Source organism: Papilio machaon, chromosome 6, assembly GCF_912999745.1.
Source record: "Papilio machaon chromosome 6, ilPapMach1.1, whole genome shotgun sequence".
Taxonomy (NCBI): domain Eukaryota; kingdom Metazoa; phylum Arthropoda; class Insecta; order Lepidoptera; family Papilionidae; genus Papilio; species Papilio machaon.
In genome coordinates, this window is record NC_059991.1 from 5002556 (window position 1) to 5021017 (window position 18462).

General features: G+C 31.6%; 2 protein-coding genes across 3 annotated transcripts; both read right to left on the reverse strand.

The window, feature by feature from the left end:
* Positions 1–653: 653 nt before the first annotated feature.
* LOC106715044 lies at positions 654–12094 on the reverse strand. 2 transcript variants are annotated; one of them, XM_014508239.2, is made up of 22 exons: positions 12037–12094; positions 11696–11791; positions 10972–11597; positions 10601–10698; positions 10159–10310; positions 9904–10026; positions 9612–9714; positions 8986–9106; positions 8495–8593; positions 8258–8327; positions 7940–8053; positions 7204–7291; positions 4896–5002; positions 4535–4736; positions 3950–4184; positions 3083–3552; positions 2732–2853; positions 2433–2536; positions 2260–2356; positions 2063–2185; positions 1452–1623; positions 654–1253 (listed from the first exon to the last, which is right to left on the reverse strand). In XM_014508239.2, exons 1-22 carry the CDS (start codon positions 12088–12090, stop codon positions 745–747), a joined length of 3885 nt encoding a protein of 1294 aa, XP_014363725.2. In that variant the 5' UTR covers positions 12091–12094; the 3' UTR covers positions 654–744. The 2 variants fall into 2 exon arrangements, with proteins under 2 accessions (XP_014363725.2, XP_014363724.2); XM_014508238.2 differs by having other exon boundaries at positions 7940–8056.
* Positions 12091–17577, reverse strand: LOC123721090 (transcription factor SPT20 homolog; the record flags this gene model as incomplete). Its single annotated transcript, XM_045678412.1, has 8 exons — positions 17441–17577; positions 16962–17107; positions 16526–16741; positions 15273–15383; positions 13905–14021; positions 13409–13639; positions 12509–12691; positions 12091–12192 (listed from the first exon to the last, which is right to left on the reverse strand). Coding segments are annotated over exons 2-8 (1092 nt in total), but the record flags the coding sequence as incomplete, so codon positions are not given.
* Between the last annotated feature and the right edge of the window lie 885 nt (positions 17578–18462).

Below are 18462 nucleotides of genomic sequence, written 5' to 3' on the forward strand. Positions count from 1 at the left end.
AATCAGTTCTCATCTCACTCTGAAGAGAATTAGATATTGATGTTTTTAAAACTACTTTGGCAGTGTAGCCTGATGCTTAAATTCACTATCCTTAGTTGCAACTGATATTCATAATTGAATCAATGATTGTAATCATTACTTAAAGGTGACAAAGAACCTTGAAAATTACTAGTTAGATACCAAACTTTCAAACGAAAATAAGTAGCATGAATTATTTAATAAAACTATTTTCCCAAAATTTAATACTGATTATAAATTGTCCACAAATACATCAAATATAAATGACACCTAAAGCAACTATATTTTTGTTGTAAAGGTAATGACATTAACATCAATAATTAAGACATGTCATTACATAAATGTAGACACAGCCATGACATTCTTTCAACTATTAAAATTAACATAGATACTAATTGATTAAATGATTAGGATGTCTTTAATAAACATTATTAAGAGATTTCATTTTAGTTTATTTTCTTGTCTAAGAGCTTATAAGATAAAAAATACAAACAAAAGAAAAATCACATAGCTAATTTAACTTACTATCGTTATTTTAATGGAAGCTAATATAATACACAATTTTAACTTTAACCTTTACATTATCATTATAAAACAGATACAGTACAGTATTAAATACATGTCGTAAAATAACATTAACTAATATTTACAACTCCCTCAAACATCTATACATTTTATTAAATTATTAATAATTTAAAATAAAGTTTAAATGGACAGGCCACATTCTCAACACTCATTTCTTTTGAACTTTTTGCTAGATTCATTCACATCTTCGAGTTTGTTAATCCGTCTTGCCTTGAGAAACATGCTACCATCACTGTCACTAGGGTTCTGTCGTATGCAGTTCACATTTGATACATTCTGATTATGTACACCATATTTTTTATCACCGAGTGTTTTATTTTTAGTTACCAATAACGTATTTTGAAAGTCTTTAACCACATCACTTGTGTGCAATTTGAGAGGAATAAAAATTTTATTTTCAGTATCATTCTTCTTGATTGGAACCATTGTCTTGTTTTCGGTGTCACTGGATAACCTAATAGTTTTTCTTAAATGTATGGTATCCGAGGCGTCTGTGAAATTGCGTTTAACCACTATATCACCAGTAGGGTGTTTCACCAACGTCAATGTCGGTGGTTCACAATCTTTGTCAGATTTTGAGTTTTTACTTGAATTTCCTTTGTCTCCATCTGATGATTCATCTTGCTGTTCTTCATTTTCAATTAATTTACCTTCAACAAAATTGTAAGTTTAATAGTTGTTTTATTAAAATATTATTTGAATAACACTGTCATCATTTTTTGAGACTCATGAACATTGTCAATATCAGAAAATCTCCATTAGTTCATTATTGAGCATCAATCAAATAAATAATTATGGCATACAGCAAATTTATTGTACAATACATTTACAAAAGCGAACAGCATTACCATTTAATGTGGGGAATGTGATGTCAGGTAAAGTTAAATGTGAGTCCGGATTGTATCTGTGCATTAATGCTTTTAATAAAATTGAGATTTCTTCTCGCTTCCGCGTCACTACAATTTCATCAAACCAGTTAGTCAGCTGTTTTATAGGTAAAGTATAATCCAATATTGGCTCCTGGAAGTGAAATTCAAACATATATAGTTAGAACAGTGGATTGAAAATAAAAACAAAATTTGTAAATGAATCAGGGAATTACTTCTTTTTAAGAAATAAATAAATAACTGCTTTATTGTAACACTCATATACACAATTATGTGGAAGCCTTGGTTCCTGAACTAGGGCAAAGCCCTGTGTTTCAGGAGCCAGTCTCTTCCGCCTATCATTAAATTGATTTATCATTCAGTGACAAAAGAAAAAAACATCATTTATAATTTTCAAAAAATTAAAAAAATAAAGAAGAAGAAATGTAATGTTTTTAAGAAATTTATCACAATAATAACATTTTACAGAAAAGTTGCAGTAAAATTTCTAACTTCAATCCTGCAATGTATGCAAATTGCAAAAGTTTTGCAGGATGTAGCAGTAGTTTTTATATACTAACAGATAAACTTACCTTAAAAAAATGTTCTACATATTGCAACAAATACAGGCCACAGTCTGTAAAATTATTTTGTTGAGGTATTTTCGGACAGCTTCCTTTTATATTGTCTTTGTTGAAAACTTTATTTTTACAAATCTGAAAAAGTACATTTTATGTTAAAGGAGTCTAAAAAGGTTTATTTTAAAATAGTAAAATGTATGACAACATACTTTTGCTTGATATTCACAAGTGAGGTAGTCACGTAACGTCGCCACAACTCTTGACCTTGAGGCACCAGCTAATGAATCAAATATTAATATACAGGGTCTGTAAAAAAATATTAAAATTCAGAATATGTGTGACAAAGTAATATTAGATTTGCTGTAATCATATTGTAACTCACTGCTTTATAGGTTCATTTTTGCCAATTGGGGTTTGTTCTACTCTTTTTTCTGCTTTGTCTGTTTCATCATCATCTGAATCACATTGCATATCTAAATCACTTTCCTGAAAATATTGGTTACAGTATTATTACATTAACATACTTTAGTACTTGTTTTCGTTAGTGAATAATGTAATTTCCAAGACGGTTTAATATTAAAATATTTTTGGCAATCGAAATTAACCAGTCTTACAATTAAGTTCTGCTTTTTCAAATTTTAACTTGCCATAACTCAGTTCTATCTTTGAATAAATACTTACATCAGCCTCAGCCTCATCACGTTCACTCAGATTATCAGAATCACAATTCAAAGTGAGCTGCTGTTCTTGTTTTGTTAATGGTGTGATTGTTGTATTACCAATCTGAATAGAAGGCCGTCTTTCTGCAATATAATCAATTATATTATTAAAAAACCTTCATTAATATTATATAAAATAAAATGTTCTAAAGTGGAACATTGTATTATTTCTAATCTTATCTGTAATGGCATTTTTATCATGTCTTCAATACTTTATGAATAGAAAATAAATAAACAATTGTATAATATAATCATTATATATTAATAACAACAATTGCATTTTTATATGTAACAAAAAATATGATCAACTTACCTCGTTTTTTAATTTGCTGAGGATTAAGCGTTCTATTGTCAATCATACTTCTACAACCTTCTAAGCTGGGAAAGCAAATAATAGCCACAAACCAATGGCAGTTTTCATTAATAGGAACTACAATAAAGTCTTTTTCAAATATATTCACATTTTTAGTCCATGTTTTAACTCTGGCATGTCGCTTTTGTGCCGGAGATAGACTGTTATCCCATTCATGTGGATTTGATATTTTGTTTACTTTACTAGGTTTGGTTGTTAGCCTTTTATAAAAGAATGTGCTAAAAATATGAGTCTTTTCTCTCTGTACATGTGTTAAAATATCGTGTACTAAATGTTTTAAATAAAAATCTATGATAACATCATTTAAAAATTGATCCTGCGCCAGGCACATGTAGTCTTCTGTATTTATAGGTATACCACCCTTACCAGGTGGATAAATTAAGATCTGTCTTATTTCTGTGGGGTTTGCACTGGAAACAGATAAAACATTTCAATATGTGCTCACCATTTAATAAGTTATACATTGATGTCTTGCTTTAAAGTCAATATTGACAGCTTCAATGGTTTAGGTTTAGTAATATGCACTTATCATATTAAATAGATGTATGCCAATCCTGTACAGCAGTTCGCAGTTGAAGTAAAGTTCCAGTCCAATGCCTACAGCTTGGAGCCATCAGTACCAACTCAATGATGTCTGTTTATAGTCACACTTTTAACTATTATTTTTAATAATCTAAATGTTTTCTTATTGAGTTCAATGTGGAAATGTTAACATAATACATCAAATAAGAAAACCAGTTCTAAATAATCATTGTGAATGTGATCTAAATGCAATGGCACAAGTCAACTGAGAAAAACAAATCTTACCTTTTAGGTCCAGAGTTTGAGGTACTCATTGATCTAGTTGTAATTTTTGCAACATTGTTACTATCTCTGGGACAAGTCCTTACTAAAATATCATTAGCTTCACGGGCATTTAGTTCATCCATTAGTTTACCAAATAACGCTTTTAAGGCATTTTTTGCATCGTCTGATATACACTCAGGTAACAAAGTTATCCTTTTATAAGGATCTACTACAGACATTGGATTGTAGTATGGTCCTGAAAACAAAACCATAAGAGACTTAGCTTTTACAAACTTATAAAATTAGTTTTAAATATATAAGGCTATATAAACAATATTAGTAATTTAACATTCAATACAAGATGCAATTTTAATTCATACAGAGTGTAGAAATTCTCAAAGCAAAATATTTTACAGTGTACACTGTCTGTACAGGTAAATGATTTTTAAACTACCTACTACCCCATCGTTTCTTTTTCTGCGAGCATGTTTGATAATTACATTATCATTTTTAAATATAAAAAGAATATGCCAGTTATTATAATCCTAAAAGTTGAAATTTTTTAATCTTCATCTACACAAGCTTTTTAACAATCAAAGTACTCACCGGTATCATCTATCATATCCAAAGCTTTTCTTACATAAGCTCCACATTTACTCATAGTATACAAAAAAATAACAGGCAGTCCCTTTCCAAAATGAACTAATATTCTAACAATTTCCTTCAGCTGTATTTGCAATGCTACCTCTCTCGATTCATTTTTTAAGGATGGTGCAACAATTTTAATACCTTTAGATGATATGTATACCTGAAATAAAATATCAATTTGAAAATTATTTTTGCTTCAATTAAGTATTCAACATTTTTTTGAAGAATGGTAAGCATTAATGGTATGAGGTTATCATAATTTTTATGATATTAATGTTTTGTGGTAATAAAATAATAAATAAAATTAAAACTGACAAACCTTTTCCTTTGGTGTATATCTATAAGAACCAATTCTAATAGTACGACAGTTAAGAGATGTAACAATTCCTTGAGAAGAGCTTGGGTTAATCTCTTCTCTACTTCCATCTAAAACAAATAGAATAGATATGTTATAAAAATTATAATTATATAGAGAAGCTATATATTATATATTTTTTTTGGAAATCTTGAACATTTTGAAGCACTTATATTATAGCCAAAGTCTAGAACACTAAAAGTCAGTAAACATGTTTTACATTTCTTTTTTAATTAACGGAAATTTAAGATTTACATCGCACATTATTTCCCTACTACTAACTAACACAAAATACAATACAGGTTTTCTCATGATACAGGGGTTATTCTTTTAATAGACTTTTTTAATTTATAATCGTATATACTCGTTATGTTTAAGAGGAGATGGAAAAAAACACGGGCACGAACACATCAACATGGGCAGAGCTGATAAATGTGTCGATGTTGTGCACTGTGAGGCAAATTGTGGTAATCATACAGCTATTCACTATTCTTTTACTTGTAAGTAAGGTATAGGAATAAAGAATGTTCGGAACATGACGATAAATATTCTCGATGTTATTGATTAAAGTTTATTATGGGTTCGAACAATTACAAGTTGCTAACCATGCATTCAATATGCTACGTGTAACAAGCGATGAATTAAGAGTTCAATGTATTTAGAAAATAACAAATACCTTTTTTAATACCTAAATAACTTTTTTCTTTAAACATTTTCGTAACAAAATCTTCATGAACGCGTTGCGATTTTGACAGCAAAAGCAACCGAATTGTGTCGCAGAATACAGATACTAAAAAATAACTGTTGTAACGCTTGGGAGAACTGTTAACGATAACTGGTTACTGGACAGATAACATAATTTATACCAATATAAAAAGTGATTACAATTTTTATTTTTTTAAACAAAACAAGGATCAGCAAAAATACTTCTGGAGTATTTTTATTTATTTAGTTAAACTGGAGTAATTAAAAATATACGAAATATATTACGATGTAAAATACTCGGTCCACTAGATTCGCTGATAGGTTATTAATAGCAACTATCAATAAAATATGAATATTGAAAATTTACAGGTCGTTAAAGTCTTTGCAGGATAAGTATAGATGCCGGTGATAAATGCAGTGCAATTGGTAACGTTCTTGTATTTTTTTTATAGATCGACAACATAGAAAAGTAGTGACGCAAATCGCCGCCATCTTATAGTGCAAGCGAATGATACTTTTAGTAATTTATTCGACATTAAGCGACAGCTAAATACATTTTGCCACTTAGTACGTATACGTTTTGTGTCTCATTTGCCTCACAAATTGACCTTGAACCAGTAACCGTTATTAAATGAATAGGCTATAAGCCGTGGTATTTAGTGTCTATATGATTTTCGCCATTTTGGCGCTGATAGTTGCGGTTGATAGCGGTGGTGAGGATTCGAACTAATAATACAGGAACAAAGAAAAGCTGTAGTTTTTACTCCTTAACGTTAACATCTTGTTATCCCATAGTTCTTGATATTATTCTTTTATATATATTTTTATCTTTTGTAATATTTTTTTTTTTTACCTTTATATATGAATGTTTGGATGTCCACCGCTGCAACTAGCGAGCGGAAAATCCTACGGGTTTTCGCCGAAGATCAGTGCTGAGTGGCCCAGAGAGGAACACCCAGCATACAAAGCTAAGGGAGGACCCTACCCGGTCAGCATTGCAACGACCATTGTAAATATTTCCTTTTTCTAATGTTATGTCTTTTGTTCTTCCAGAATATGTTCTACATTTATGCCAATTTTTTCACGAAATTCGTTTAGCCGTCCTGGAGATACGTAATGACAAACATCCATCCATTCATCTAAACTTTCACGTTAATAATAATAATAAAATAAAATTATAGATGGAGCACTTCATACAAGTTTAACGTCTAATCAAAGGTCGATTATCGAAATATAATTTTGAGGAAATTTTTCCTAATAAAAACCCTACTTTTATTCTCCGGATAAAGTATAGGTATCTATAGGTTATACGTCTATGGGCTTGACCATATTGAAAAAACGAAAATATGAAAGTACCAAGTACGAACATAGTTCAAGGTGTGTGACTTTCATATTTTCGTATTAGTATTTTGGTTCTATATATTGGTGACAGTTGTAGATGCCTTTGAGGTAGCTTAGCTTATAACCAGATTACGTTATTTAAAGGCGTAGAATTTATTATTTCTCCATTTCCCTTCTCTTAAATATATTTGCTTAAATAAAAGTTAATACAAAGGAAAGTACTTACCATCCATGTGATCCATGCCAAAGGAATTTTCAGAGGTTCCTTCAATTTCACTCAAAGTAGGTTCCTTGACATTTATGGAAATTTCATGCTAAAAGTATATATTAAAATGTTATAGAATACATATAAAATCATATTCAGACTTGCAAAAAGAAATCAAGAAACAAAACATAGATTGAAAAATTTTATTAACTTGGGTTAATTTGATTTTTATCTATTACTTGCTGTCGCGCGCGACTCCGCCCGCGCGCAATTAAAAAAAAAAATTAGTAGCCTATGTGTTCTTCCAGTCTATGTTCTATATCCATTCCAAATTTCAACCAGATTCCGTTGAGATGTTCTGGAGATACCTTCAAATAAACATCCATCCATCCATACATCTATCCATCCATCTAAACTTTCGCATTTAAAATATAAGTAAGAAGTAAGATAAAGAGAACACATATGTATTTATGTATGTAACAACTACTGGACTTATTTCATAAATCATTTTGCCATGGTGCTTTTATCTAAAATGGCAACATTCAATAGAACAACAGATAATCCATTTACTTCAGATACAAAATTACGAATGTTATAAGAAATCTTAAATAATAAGCAAAATGTTTATATGTTTAATTTCTATTAAACAAAACATTTCGTTATTAAAGACTGTTATTGTTTTATTGGGCTGATATTGCAGAGCATATGTTCAGCTGTAATGTCAGACAGCTTTAATTTTAATATTATTTTATATTACCTGACTACTCAGCATCGAACTATTGGAATCCTCTTCGTCAGAGCTTAATGTCAGTATTACTGGTTCAGGATCAGGTTTCGCTTTTGGTTTCCTAACTCTCGTCGGCTTCTTTTCCTGCTTTAATAAACATTTTAACTTGTTATTCAAAATGGCGTCGTGAATTGCCTTTGTTAAAAAGTTATTTCATTAGTCAGTATAGAATAATGTTTTTGATGATTTTACTTACAACAATATTGTACTATTATTAGTATGTTCAAACTTGAATTATTTGCAGATTTTTTCACCCAATTATTAAAAATCGTGATAAATTTTACTTACAGTTTTGTTATTTAGTGCCTTCACTGTAGTCTTCAATAAATTTAGTTTAATACCATCACTACTGCAAGAGCTGCAACAAAAAATAAAGTTATATAAATATGTTTTTTTTTTCATTAATGGTGTAACCAAAAATAGTGTTTTCTAATTTACTAAAATAGTAAAAGGCACAATATTCACACTATAATAAGAAAAAAAATTATCGGAAAAGATCTGAAAGTGTTTTATATAAATACTTACTTTTGTTTGTCCAAAAGACTCTTTTCTGGTTCCTTTTTCTTTTGTTCTAATTTCTTAGTTGGCACACTCTTAGGCTCTTCTGTGAAAACTCTTTTACACCTGCAATAAAATACCAAGTTAATCTAAACCAGGGGTTCCCAAAGAGGTCGATATCGAACTTAAAGCATTGTTAATTCTCACTCTGTCTTCTATTGATCTAAGTCAGAACTAATAATAATAATAATTGATCTTAAAAGTAGGTAATTTGGCTATGGAGGTCTGTGGTAACGGTTTATTTTGGAAAAGGGGGTCACTTGTCCAACATAGTTTGGGGCTCCCTGATCTAAACCAATCTATATGTTAACAAAAAAAATACAAAAATGATGTAAGAACTCTAACAATTAATGTAATAACAAATTATAAATGTTATATCTATCATATTTCTTAATCACAAAATAGCTAATTTAAATAACACAGATCTGTTTGTATATAAGTCATAATAAAATACTAACCTTTGGCAGCGACTGAAATCGAATCCGGTATAGCCACAAGACTTGCATACCGCCAACATACCGTCCACATATCGCGGCGGGGGCGATCGACGCTCCGGAGATTCGGGACTATTACTGCTTACTAAATACAAAAAAAAATATATTAAAGAAAAAAAAAATGGTACAATGTACATTGATTTACTCCTATCTCAATAGAATTAACATGGAGAGAAGTTTTATCATTTGGCCAATAATATGACTTTAAATACTCAAGCTCGTAATAGTATCCCACTATTCCAGATAAAGTCAAACTTTATAACATCGTAAACTAATTTTATTCGTTTTGTAGCCAATAGTACTTTTTTGTATTTTTTTACACCATTCAAAACTACTTTTAAGAATTATCACACAGTTATTTCACGTTTTAACTTTTAATTTTACTTATCTATATATATAAAAGAAAGTCGTGTTAGTTACACTATTTATAACTCAAGAACGGCTGAATCGATTTGACTGAAAATTGGTGGGCAGGTAGCTTAGAACCAGGAATAGGACATAGGATAATTTTTACCCCGTTATCTATTTTTTATTCCGCGCGGACGGAGTCGCGGGTAGAAGGTATTTTATTAAAAAAAGAAACAATTTACCATTATCAGGACATTGGCTCTTTTCAGGTGTTGACATTGCACTGTTTTGAGGTTGGGGTAAAGCACTCGGGGAAGTTCTACTACTCATGTCACCAACGAGCATCTGTAACATAAATAACATAAATCATACATTCATCAGATAATAACATGTTTTAAAAGTGTAAGATTCCACTGCTGAAAACTTGTACAATAACATATTGCCATCCCTCACACTTTGTTTCAAAACGCAGAGATATCAATTTATTTTCGTACAAGTTTTTTGATAGTGAAAACGTAAACAAAACACACTTACAGGATGATTTTCCAACATTTCTTCTATCCTAGTTGTGGCGCCCACGGAGACGAAGTAATCAATTTCGCTACTTGTGTTTTGCATGCATTGTATGTGAGTGTCCTCTGAAAATGGTACATTGACCTGAAAAAAAAAAAAAACATAAATCAGAATAATGTAGTCATAATTTACTTGTGGAAGTGTAGAAAGACTTGTAGTAATGAAACTGTTTATAGATAGTTAATGTATTTGAAATTATATAATACACAGAAATACCTGTTCAAGTACTTCTTGTAGTGTACAGCTTTCTTTGGGTAAAGTGAATGTGATCAATCTCTGTTCACCATTCTGAAGGAATATCAACATTTTCGCTGATTGCGGTTCCGCTGCTTGTTCCGACGGCCCACTACTCACTGACTCGCTGGTATCTGTGAAAATTACATTTTAAGTATAGTAAATATATCTATCTTATATATACAAAAGAAAGTCGTGTTAGTTACACTATTTATAACTCAAGATCGGTCGAACTGATTTAGCTGAAAATTGATGGGGAGGTAGCTTAGAACTAGGAGACGGACATAGGAACTTTTTTTTATCTTGTGTGCATTTTTTTTATTAGACGGAGTCGCGGGTAAAAGCTAATAAATATAATAATAAAGAGAATAAATTTGGTTTTGTTTTTTATTCAACATTGGCAAATATTAGTGATAAATATTACCGGAGTGCATTGGCTGCTGTTGGTTCTGCATGGGCAGTACTCGTTGCACCGGTCGTGGCTGTTCCTTGCTTCGCACCAACGTCTGACGTCCAGTTTCACTGTGCATACAAATAATAAGTTCATTTAAATATCCATTAGACAGATTTTTAACGGCAATAGAAACTCATGTTTATCATATACTTTTCTTTTTCCGTCTGGGAATATAACGCATACTGGCAATATAGACATATTTATCATTTAACATCTCTTGAGTTGCCAGTTGCACAGTTTCAACTTTCGTAACTCATATTAATTGTTGAGATTATCAGAATGTACTGATATGGTTTCCTTGTCAGTTTAATTTTAACTAAAGGAATAAGAAAATAACATACCTTTGTTGCTGAGGAATAAGTTGCTGCTGTGAGCGAGCCGGCTGGTGCAATCTCTTGTACTCCGCAAGTGTTATACGCTGACCGTTTGCAAATGTGAGCACTTGTCTCTCCTCCTCCGCGTTATCCGTGTCCATCAACAAATGACTGAGAGTTGTCGAATGTTGTAACTGGGTTTGTTCAAATGTTTGTTGTTGGGGTTGACTGTTGAGGAAATGTTGTGGACTGAATGTTAATTGATGTTGAGGCACGGATGTACTCGTGTGGTTCTGTCTATTTTGAGGCGGCGGAGTGTGGAATTGCTGGGGTGAGCTGATATTCTCATTAATAGGATGTTTCTGAACTATAGCAGCTGTAATACTTTCTTCAAGGTCGTCCATTTCATTGGCATTGTTGGGCTGTACTGCGACTTTTTTAACTTGCTGTTGTATTTGTGGATGAGGTGAAGCCCTTTGCGTTGGGCCATTCATAGTACTCTGTTGAGGTAGCGGCCCATTGCTCTGGTTTTGTACGACATTCTGTTGTGACATTTGTGTTTGCAGTCCCTGCGTCACTATAGTGCCTTGTGGTGTGATTATACGCGTCGCTTGCGAGATGCCGGCGTTTTGTTGATTGAGGATAATTTGTTGCTGTAACACATTCTTATGATTAATATCTGACAAGATTTCATAAATGGATGTAATAATTTTGTGATAAAACAATGAAAACGTTTTTGGCATGAACTTACTTGTTGAGGAGTTAGTTTTAACTGATTTATCTGTTGCTGTATTTGTTGCTGATGAACTTGCTGGCCTATGATGTGTTGTGCTAACTGATGTGGAGTCTGTAATGAAAATAATAAAATTATATATGCTTATTTATCTCAGATAGGACCTGACGTTTTTTTTATATTTTTCTAGTGATAATATTCTAATAATACCCCGCGATTTTTACAATTGTTTTTTAAATTAATTATGAATTAATTATGAATTAGTGAAAAATATTTAATAACTACTAATATTGAATTTATAAAATTTAGTGATATGTATTGTAGCAAAAATATTTAAACGGTATAGTGTATGTGTGTACCTGTGAGAGGGGAGTGCGAGGGCGCGGCGGGCGGTGCTGTGCGAGCGGGGGCATGACGCGCGGGGAGGCGGGGGGTCGTGCAGCGCGCCCGCCGCGCCCCCCCGCCGGGCTCGCCGCCGACACACCGCGACCCACACCCGCCGGACTGTTTTGTGCCTAAACAATGGAACCCAATATACATACCACCCCTGTATTAGTTCAAATTATTGAATGTATTTCAATCAATAGACAATTCATGTAAAAAGTTCAAAATATGAGATGATGATGATCTACTTCTGCACATCAAAGTTAAAAACATGATGAATTTCAGAGATTTCGCCAACGTCCGTTTTTAATAAACAATAGAAGCTTGAAGGTTAAATGTAACATTGTGTGATGATAGAGTTTCCAACCTTAGTTGTACACAGCAATTTTGGTCATACATTCCCTTCTTCACTTTTTATCTTACCTAGATACCTAAGTTAATATTTACCTGCTGTAACTGTGGGTTGAGATGTCTAGCGACCTGCGTACCGGCGGGGCTCGCCAGCGCGGGCCGAGCCGGTGGCCGCCGCGGCCGCACCGTCCTCACCGGCGTGCGGACAAGGGTCAGACCGGGAGTATTGTTGAGCGCTTGATTCAGTAGACGAGGCGCTGGCTGCCGTGTTGGTGTACCCTAAGGTTTAACAAAATTACTAGCTGTAACCCGCGACTCCGTCCACGCAGAATTAAATAAAAAACTTAATTAGTAGCCTATGTGTTCATCCACACTATTCTTTATTAGTCCGGGAGCCAGTGACAGATTTTCATGACCAAGTCCCTCCCAATCGAAAATTCGTAAAATGCATAAGGGACTTATACTATGAATACTCGCGACCGTCAGTTGCGACTCCGTGGGTGGGGTGGGCAGTGGCAGCCTCCCACGCATGGAGAAAAAAAAATTTCACTCGCGAGTATTCATAGTATAAGTCCCTTATCCATTGTACGAAGTTTCGCTCGAGAAGAAATAATTGACCGAAAATGTACCTGGCTCCCGGACTATATGTCTAATTCAAATTTCATCAGGATCCGTTGAGGAACTCTAAAGATATCTTCAAACAAACATCCATCAAAACATTCGCATTTTTAAATTCAATAGCCGACGACCGCGACTCTGTCCGCGCGGAATTAAAGAAAATAACTTAATAAGTAATCAATGTGTTCTTCCAGCTTTTGTTCTTTGCCAAATTTCATCTAGTTTCATTGAGCCTTTCCGAAGATACCTTCATACAAACATCCATCCATCCATCTAAGCATTCGCATTTATAATATTAGTAAGAAAATACAGGAAATTTTGTTCATTTTATTTTACTTCATTTATCTTTTTCATTTCTAAAGAATCATTATAACATACCTGTTGATTGATGTATGCTGCATGCATGACAACTTGTTGGTGTTGTATTTGTTGGGGTTGAAGGTGTTGTTGCTGCTGCTGCTGTTGTTGCTGCTGTTGTTGCTGCAATTGGTGTTGCAGTTGTTGCTGCTGTTGTTGTTGGAGTTGTAAGTGGATTTGTTGTTGGTGTTGCTGTTGAAGATGTTGGATTAGTTGTGGAGAGGCTCTAGTCAGCTGTGTGGCTTGCTGTTGCTGAAACAAAGAGCCAATACAAATGTTATTATATAGGTTATACCACAGTATTAATAGGTTATACCACAGTATTAATAGGTTATAGAGAAATTTAATTGTTTAAAATTTTGTGACGTTATTATAAACTAATTAAGAATAGCTAACAATTACAAATAAGCACTCGCTCTGAAGGACCCCCAAGGGGTCGGAAACTAGTTGTTTCCCTCACCGGATAATTAATTATACATGAGTGATGGCCGTTTTCAATTAGGTTATAAATACAAACGTTTTGTGGTGGTCCTAGTTGTTGCGTGGCCGCTTGGGGTGGGGGCTGAGGCGGCGGCTGCTGTGCTGGATGTATCACAGTGGGCTGCGACAATACGTGGCCAGGACTGACAAGCTGCTGAAATGATAACAACTGAAATAACAAATAATACATACACTAATAGATGCTTACCTTATTGTAAATAGTGTATAGTTGTTCCAGCAATAATATGGTTTGTGTTATATGCAATATATTTTCATTACTTTCTACTTCAAATATTATAAACATGCTACCTAATAAATACATATAAACTATCTAAATAATTCAGAAGATATTTTTTGACCTGTTGATATTTATGGCCACAATAGATAATTTTAGTTAGATGTGATAATGTTATAAATTACTTATTCCATCTACCATCATATTTTTAATAATAAAACTATTACATTTTTATGTTACATTAATATTAACATTACTAATTATATAATCATTGCTGTGAAAAACATTTTAAACTAAAAATTTTAATGAATAATTATTAATTTTATCCTAATAACGTAATTTTTGACATGGAAGATTCCTAATGTAACATATAATTTGAAAACTGTTTTTCTTTTATATTTTTTTTCTAAACTATAAATTATACCTTTTAGTAACATCTAATGACTAAGCTAAGCAATCATTAACATAGAATAAGCATGAAAATTTTAAACAAAAATTGTAATAATTAAATTTAAAAAATAATAATTTGAAGATTTCTATTAATTATGTTTTCATTAAACTTTGTATAATAGAAAGAAAACAAAAAATAACTGTCATATTTATCATAAACCTATTAGGTAGTCATTTCGTATTTGATGAGAATACTACATTAATATTGATATTATTATTTGCATAAAAGTGTCCACTAACTTCTATTTCGTTATTTTGAATTAGAGTTAGATCTAAAAGTAAAAAGGTAACTGTTTCATATTTAATTTTACACATAAATATAAGTGCAAGAATTTTATTTGAAGTTTATTTAAAGTACATACGTCCTAAATTTAATTAAAATATCTTTTTTATTATTTTATTTATTTTGGAAAAGTTACACTTACACAGTTACACTTTCAATTATTACATGCCCCGTAAAACTGCTTGATTTCGTCTTTTGAATTTCTTTGTCAAAATATTTGGATCAAGTATCTCCAAGATAAGATTTGATAGCAAACTACCTTATTGTTTGAAACTACTTCACCTCAAAACCTCAGTTAGTAACATAAATGTAAAAGGTTCATGCTAAGCAAATTATTGAGAATGAAAGAAAATTGATTAATAAATTAGAAGCTGCAAAATATTGATACAGTGCATGACATTTGACCTATGTACTAAACATATAGTCAATGGACATACATGTTGCGGATGTTGAGGTGATGACTGTTGCATCAGAGATGCATCAATGATCTGTTGGGCCTGTTGCAACACAACCTGAGCATCCACAGGCAAATCAGAGGTGTAGTATACCTATAAATAAATACCTTTTTAAGCGCCAAATACTTTTTTAATTTAAATATCCCGTAGTGTTGTAAAGTCAGAAGTAAAGTATTGCAAATGTAAAATGGTAAAACAACAAATGTACTCATACAAATAAATTAGGCAAATAATTGACGATTAACTAAATATGAAATGCTAGATTTTTAAACTCATATCAAAGGTTTGTAATGTTTTTGCTTTCATAATTAAATCACCTTCATGAAAGACATATTTATGATTTTTGTTAAAGTTTTTCATCAATTTCATTAACTTAATTATGCCACAAGTAATTCATAGTAATTATTACTAGTCATTTTTAAATTGTAATTCATTACTAATTTTTATTTATATGTCATAAAATATCATATTTTTTATTAAAATGTTAATTTGCTTGGTAAAAAATGTATAAACCTTTGTGTCATCAGTTAGAAAAGCATGTTATAAATAAAACAAAAGTTAAAATAAAAGCTTAATCTGTATGTGATGTGACAAAGGGTACACCCCTCTATACCTTTAATTTCCAATGCTATTACACTTTTATAAAAATTGATTGTTATTTCAAGTTTTACAAGTAATATGAGAGAGATCTCAATATATTTTTTACAAATATGACTAGTGCCTAATCACCTGTAACTTAAATTATATTAATTTTTCCATAGTCAAAATATATTAACAATTAAATAAAATGTTTTTAGTTGCATTTAACAGGAAGTTTCTTTGTTTATTATGTTTAGGTTTACATTGATAATTTTTAACTATACAAATGATCAAAGTGTAAGTTTTGGAAATATTTAACAGCTTCATAAAGAGTATATTTATCACTCTTTTTAATTGAATTTTTGAATATAAAATCATTCCTGATTTATAATTGTGAATATAATAAATGTAATAAATTTAATAAATATCAGAAGGGTAGATAAAGAATAACATAAGGTAACTTATATATTTTTTATTTAATTTCAATTGATATGCAATATGTTTTCCTTCATATTTCTTTTCAATATTCAAGCAATGTTATATGTTTGTATAGTAGATAGATGTTTAAAATTGGTGCAGTTCAGACCACATATATAACTCAGTAAACTCTTCAAAATTGTGTTATAAATATTATTTTTATTTCTAAGTATACTCACCTGATGTCTATGCAAGGCCTGTTGTTGCTGTTGCTGTTGTTGTTGCTGCTGGTTTTGTTGTTGTTGGGGTTGGAATTCTGTTCTGGTAGGTTGCTGAGGTTCATGACGTATGATATATTGTTGTTGATAAGGCAACCCATCTCCAACAACTAGTTGAGGTTGGACACCTTCGCTCACAATTATATCACTAGATGTATCTGCTTGTTGCACTACAACCTTACAAGATAAATAATTTCATGTCAAATTACAGTCCAAATTAACTACTGAAATATTTTTAAAGACCTAATAATGGAATAAAATAGGCACACCATTGATTTATATACATATTACTATTATTAAAATGGAACTGCACTAGATATTTCTTGATAGTATTTTTAGATATAAGGAGAGTTTATGTTACTGTCTCCTTTTTACTAGTGATTTATTCATAACTTACCTGTTGTTGGCCAAACTGTTGGTCTTCTTGGTTAACTATGATTCCATCCAAACATATATTAGGACAATATCTTTGTAAATCTTCAAGTGTCAATGAAGGTCCTTGCCCAACTATTTGATAATATTGAGCCATTGCAAATGCTTAGCCTGAAATTTATTTGTCATTTTATTGTATCATTTCGAAAGGTAACTAATTATTACGAGATTTATAATTGACGTTTATTTTTTAAGATCCCGTTAACGTAGTTTTAGAAAACAACAGTTATAACTATACATGTAACTTCAATATTTCTTGAGTGGTATGATTTGTTTACAAAATGTTAGCCTGAAATCATAACTAACAGAAAGTGTTTTAATGACTATAAATTATTGATTACGTGTATTTTGGAACACTTAAACCTAAAACACAATTAGGTTTATAAATTTTGACGATTAACCATTTCATTGACAGATATTTCGTACACCCTGAACTGTACGTACAAGAACAGCAGCAATGACTTCGTGGATCGCGCGGACATCCCAACTATGGCGACGATACGAAAATCCATCCACTCTCACAATTTTTGTAACATTTAATAAATTACACCACTAACAGACTAAACTATAATAGATAACACAAAAATCGTCTCAAACCGTTTAAAGAGACAGAACGAAATGGCTTCGATTCTTTTGATCCAACCTAAATCCTATTCAAGGTGATATTTTAACAAGGAGTAGGGCAACTTTATTCATCAGCTTCTTACCAATATTAACTAGGGACATTTTAAATGCCATATGTATACAGTAAAATATAACTTTTAGCATCAAAATGCTAAATTTTTAACTCAAACGCCAAATCTAGAAGCAATTTACATTATGGCGTGTGTGTCACTTTTTTTTAATTGTACGTTTTTTATCTGTGTTGCTATTTACCACTGGTACAAAACTATACAAGCCTGTTAAGTATTTTGTAATCTGTTAATTATCTTTTTGTTGTCAAAATCGGACCAATGCAAAATATTTTCACTAAAATTTAATTTAAATTAAAATGATAAAATGACCTATCATTTTATGCATTTTATTAAAATAAATTTATGTAATATCTAATAAACTCATGAGATACTCAAATTTACCCAATTTCAATTTGCCTGTATTTACATAAACTGTTTTCGTACGTTCATTCACAAATTTCATGAAAACGTTATGAAAAAGCCGCGAATCATACTTTATTATATCATCACCAGCCACTATAAGTCCCATTGAGGGGCTTGGAGTCTACCCTAAGTTAGTGGTGACTAGGTGATAGACAACCAGTCTCGCCCAACGCGGGTTGGTTGATTTCTCATATTTTTTTTAATAACTTCGTAGTATGTGCAGATTGCATTACGACGTTTTCCTTCACCTGAAAATACTTTATTGTACAAAAAGACTTGGTTTAGAGCAAAATTTGAACTGAACTAATTTCATCACCATTAAAAAGCTTTTTGACAGGTTTTGGTTTAGACTGGTTGTTTGTTTGGTTG